The sequence below is a fragment of the Centruroides vittatus genome, unplaced genomic scaffold, assembly GCF_030686945.1.
Source record: "Centruroides vittatus isolate TY-2023 unplaced genomic scaffold, ASM3068694v2 contig_611, whole genome shotgun sequence".
Taxonomy (NCBI): domain Eukaryota; kingdom Metazoa; phylum Arthropoda; class Arachnida; order Scorpiones; family Buthidae; genus Centruroides; species Centruroides vittatus.
Window position 1 is genome coordinate 41,072 of NW_027122373.1, and position 5,233 is coordinate 46,304.

Consider the following 5,233-nt stretch of genomic DNA (forward strand, 5'->3'; position numbering starts at 1 on the left):
AATATAGGAGTTATCATTGACTTCGAGGCATTTACAATTCGAGATGAAAATCTCCCGTTTAACACTTTATGCAGGCAAATCGGATTTGTAGCAAGACATGGAAACAATTTCGGAAAAATAGATTTTTACAATGAATTTATTAATTTTAATGATTTATCATTAAGAGATAAAAAATCTGTGAAATTTGGAAATTTTTTGCATGGACTATATTTGGCATATAAAAAACATAATTTTGGTTATTGGGAATGTTATTGTAAAGTATGCGAAATTTTATATAAATTATATAAAAAATATGATATAATTTATTATAAGGGGGGCCAAATCGAGTTTAATTTTTTAAGCCTAACTGAAGAAAAATACAACATAAAAATTTCGTCATACGACCTCGAAAAATTGGGAATTCCTAAATCCTCGAAAATTAGCATACCGTGTCCACATCATAGCAATTTTGTTGCTCACTGCTCTCTTTGTGATGTCTTCTCTTATAAATTTTATATGGATCAACATGGTAAATATATTTTTAATTATTATTATATAAAAATTAGTAAATATGATTACATTTTTTTTTTTAAATTTGTATAGGTATATAATTATTGTTATTGCTAACATTTTTAACAGGTAATTTTTTTACTAATGAATGAGAATGATAAAATAATATTATTATTATTAATTAAAGTTTTTTATTTTATACAGACTTAGAGAAGAAAATATTATCTTGTGTTTTAATATTATGTAATTTTTTTAATGAATGAGAATGATAAAATATTATCATCATCATCTTGTGTTTTAATATTATGTATTTTTTTAAATTAATGAGAATGATAAAATATTATTATTATCTTGTGTGTTAATATTATGTTTTTTTTTTTTTTTTTTTTTGAAAGAATAAAAAGAAGTTTATATTTAAATAGTTTTATTATTTTTCATTGAAGTACAACATTGATTATACATTATTGCACTCGGATGTGCTAAGTAAAAATGATTTTTAACAAATTTCTTTACAAATTCATCGTTATAAAATTTGTCAGTTGTACTTAATTCTTTTAAACATTGATTTCTATTCATTTTATATAGAAAATACAAACAGAAATATCCGCAAGTTGTTGAATATAAACTCTGATGAACTATATTATTCCAGCAACAATTTTTAGAATTTTGTTTTATAAATTTTATAATTTTCGTTTTTGTCGGTTTCATTCCATAGCTATCATAGTAAAAACAAGTTTTTTCGGTAAAGAACACAGATACCCAATGACTCCCAGGCTTATTTTTCTCATCTAAATTAATTATAAACGATTTACGATTAGCAATGTGAACGGGTAAGTCATCAGATGCAAAAACACCTCCGAAAGTCCTTTTTATTTTTGAATCACTTGAAGCCAGTCTCCATAAAGTAATGGTATTCATTAATAGTCCACAAACACAGTTCTTGAGTGATCAATTTCTAGAGTATTATTATATTCCAGCAAACAAATAACATTCACCGTTTCTAATATTGCAGTTGAAAATTTTAATTCAATTGAGATATTTCCTTGTTGATTAACACTTATATGCGATTCTGATGCAGAATGATCGGGAGTAAGATCGAAACAATATAAAGTATAGCCATCTTTATAATCGTCGTAAGATATATTTGTAAATTTATGATGGTTAATGCATCCTATATCTTCAAATAATGATATAAAATTTCTTGCATATATTTTATTTGTATAATCAGGAGTATATGGTTTTGGGGGAATCATTTGATTGTCTTTTAATAAACATATATAATTTAAATGGTAATTTTTAAAATTAAAAGGATTGTATTTTACATTTCCATTAAATGCCGAATTTGAAACCAAACCAATTGTAATTCTATAAGGTAACTGACCGATAACAGCATTTGATATATTTGTAGACTGAATTCCACTACTTAAAGTAAAAACTTTAATATCTGTTCTGCGGAATGGCATTTTTATAATACCTGTTTGCAATGCTTTTTCTATTCCAATTTGAACTGATGAACTAACATCTACTTTATTAATTTTTAGAGATGCATTTTTAATAATGACTTTATAATCATCATTATTTGCCATTAATGCAAAATTATCTTTTGATCTTTCTAATTTAATTCGTAAATCAACATTATTAATTAACAGTTTAGGTTGATGTGATAAATCAATATGAAGTCGTCCAACTAAATCTATTAGTCTACTTTGTTTACCAATATTAAATCTTTTAGCCATTCCTTCATTATTTTCTATGGAATCCATATGTTGTGCAGTATCTTTAAAAAATAATGCACTCGTTAAAAAGGATTCTTGTGCTTCTTTTGAGTAAAATAATAAGGCCTCCAAAATTGCTCTGTAGGGATAATTAACCTGTGAAATTACTTGTTTGTCGTTTAGAAAAACACTGCATTGAGAGAACAAACTATTTAAAAAATAATTGACAGGAGCAACTTTTTCATCTACAGCAGTATCTGTTCCATTTTTCTTTACAATTTTTGCTTGAACATGTAGATAAATTGAATGTAGATCGATATAATTTTCACCAGAACCGGATACATAAAATTCAATTGGTGCTCGACTATCCGAAATTGTTGCGACAGGATGTACTATAACTTCTGATGTATTGTCAATAGCTAATTGAGTTGAAACTGTACTGAATAAATCCAACTCACTTTTGGTGCATGGACAAGAGTGTGGATCCATTTTCTCACTCAGTAAATATATCTTTTAGTTTTCGCCTTTTATTCTGCGACTGAATTAATCTTTTCGTTCGTTTTCTTTTTATACCAGATCCGCCTTGTACTTTTTTAATTACATCATCTTTTATTTCAGAACCAATATCTTTTAAATGTGATTTTGTAGATTCTTTGAATGATTTCCCGCTAATTACATCCGATCCAACATTTGATGCAAAGTTTAATGCTTTTCGTCCTAGATATTTTCCTACTTTACTAAGAATAGGAATTGATTTACGAAATAAATCTCCAAAAAATCCATATCCTCGTTGTATTTGCTGTCCCGCAAAATAATTCCCTGTTCCTAATTGTCGTGTGAGAGGAAATCGTAACTCAGGTCTGTATATCGTTCCTCCCGCCTGATTACAGTAATAATTTATACAATCTTTAGGATCGAGCTTCATTTTGTACTTTCAAACATGAACTAATATTAACAAATAAGACTAAGCACTATTTATAACTGCTTAAAAGATAGAACTAATAATGTTTTTCCTCCAAAAAAGACAATTTCTTTTCCACCGGCAGTTCTCAACTCGATTTCAATAGTATCAATATAATTTTTTTTCAAAGGAAAATATAAAGGTGAGGGATAAACTTTAACTATTTGATCGGTCTTTTCTCCCATAACTGGTATAACTCTTAGAAGAGGAGCTGTTATATCCCCCACATGATGAGAAGCAACAATATTTGAATAAATAAAAATTTCTGAAATTCCTGCAGACAATTCAAGTGGATATTCACTTACATATTCGCCTGCTGAAAATTTCTGTGTTTTAAATCCTAATAAATCCTTTAATTCGTTTCCAAATTCAATCGTTATATTTTTAGGAACTTTTAAAATGATTTTGTTATTAGGCAGTAATCCTAATTTAATATATTTAAAAATTCCGAGAAATTTTTCAGCTGATGAATATAATCCAATAGGAATAAAAATTTTTTCTTCTACATCGATTTCTTCAACAACTTTTTTATTTCTTTCTATTAAAATTATAAATTGATCCTTGTAAAATACGGGATTTGATAGATATTCCTTAGACCCAGTCCGCAATATTAAATTTGAAGTGTCTTGTTTAAATATAATTTCTTTCAGTGGAAAATTTAATAAATAAAGTAATTTGTGAGCACTGTCTTTTGTAACATGCAACTCGAATCCCTCCTTCACATTTATTTTTACATCTTTATAATCCTTGTCTAAAACGAATTCTACCGAGTTAGAGCCAGTTAAGGAAACTATATTATTGTTTATCCAATCGAAAAGCGTCTTTCCTTCATTTTCTTTAGCTGTAGTTAGTGGAATCGTATATGTTTTATCTTCTATTTTTTCTCTTCTAATTTTATGCTTAGTAATAGTATAATCATTGTTATGATTAGATATGTTAAACCAGTTTCTAGGAATAATAACTTCGCTCAGACCGACTACCCATTTTCCATGTAAATCAATAGCCGGACTCATTTTCACAGTGAAATTAGACTGCTTATTTTCAGGAAATAAATCCATGCTAGCATTGCTTATCAGAGTTACAAAAAAGTCAGACTGCATCATTTTGTCACCTTCTGTAATTCTTCTGTATAAAATTTTCCTTCTAAAATTTCATTATTTAAATCTTTCAATATGTACGTCGGAGGATGAGATGAAAAACGATCGTGAATAACAAATATTTCTTTTGTCCAACCTGGTAGATATCCTCGACTAAATGTTTTACGTATTTTCGAGATTCGAACAAAATCACCAATATTAAATTTAAATGTATTCCCTCCTTTTATACCATACAACTTTTCGAAAATCATGCTATGATGTAGAGGGGTAACTTCTGACGGAGACATACCGATACTTCTATGAAAACTATTATTGTAACTTTTTACAATATCAGATAATTTATCGATATATTTAAAAGACTTACGATACGTAAATAATCTATATATTTTATTCCGCAGAGTTTTATTTAATCTTTCGACAACAGCTGCTTTTGTATCAGAATGAGTAGAATAATGATTAATTTTAAATTTTTTAAAAAGATTTTTTACTAATCTATTATAAAATTCTTTTCCTTTATCAGTTTGTAAATTTTTTGGAATGTTTTTTCTAAAAATGATTTTGAAAGCTTTAAAAACTGACTGAGGTTTTTTATCTTTTATTGGTTCTACATAGCAATACTTAGTAAATACATCGATTACAGTTAGTAAGTATTTTACTCCATTATTAAATCTAGAAAATTGTTTTAATACACGTTGACTGCCACGTGACTTTTTAGGATTCTGTTGTAAAACGCCAACTTAATTTAATTATATTATATTATTAAAAACTCTAATCAGAGTATATAGTAATAATCAAATAGCATATAAAATGTGTTTTTCTTAAAATAAAGGTATTACGAATTATCTCGTAGTTGGCTTATGTAACAGAAAGCTCTTCGCTAAAGCCAAACTACGAGTTAATTCGTGCACAGACACGATTCGTCCTGTCACTTCGCTACAGCCAATCGGAGATGTGCGTCTAAATTCATTAGT

General features: G+C 27.6%; 1 protein-coding gene across 1 annotated transcript; it reads right to left on the reverse strand.

Annotated features, from left to right (window-relative positions):
* Positions 1–1,406: 1,406 nt before the first annotated feature.
* Positions 1,407–2,693, reverse strand: LOC136979345 (uncharacterized protein F54H12.2-like). Its single transcript, XM_067275290.1, has one exon. The coding sequence runs from the start codon at positions 2,691–2,693 to the stop codon at positions 1,407–1,409; it is 1,287 nt and encodes a 428-aa protein (XP_067131391.1).
* Between the last annotated feature and the right edge of the window lie 2,540 nt (positions 2,694–5,233).

Coding starts and splice junctions, on each gene's coding strand:
- LOC136979345 (XM_067275290.1), bottom strand. CDS start 2,693: ATGGATCCACACTCTTGTCCATGCACCAAAAGTGAGTTGGATTTATTC.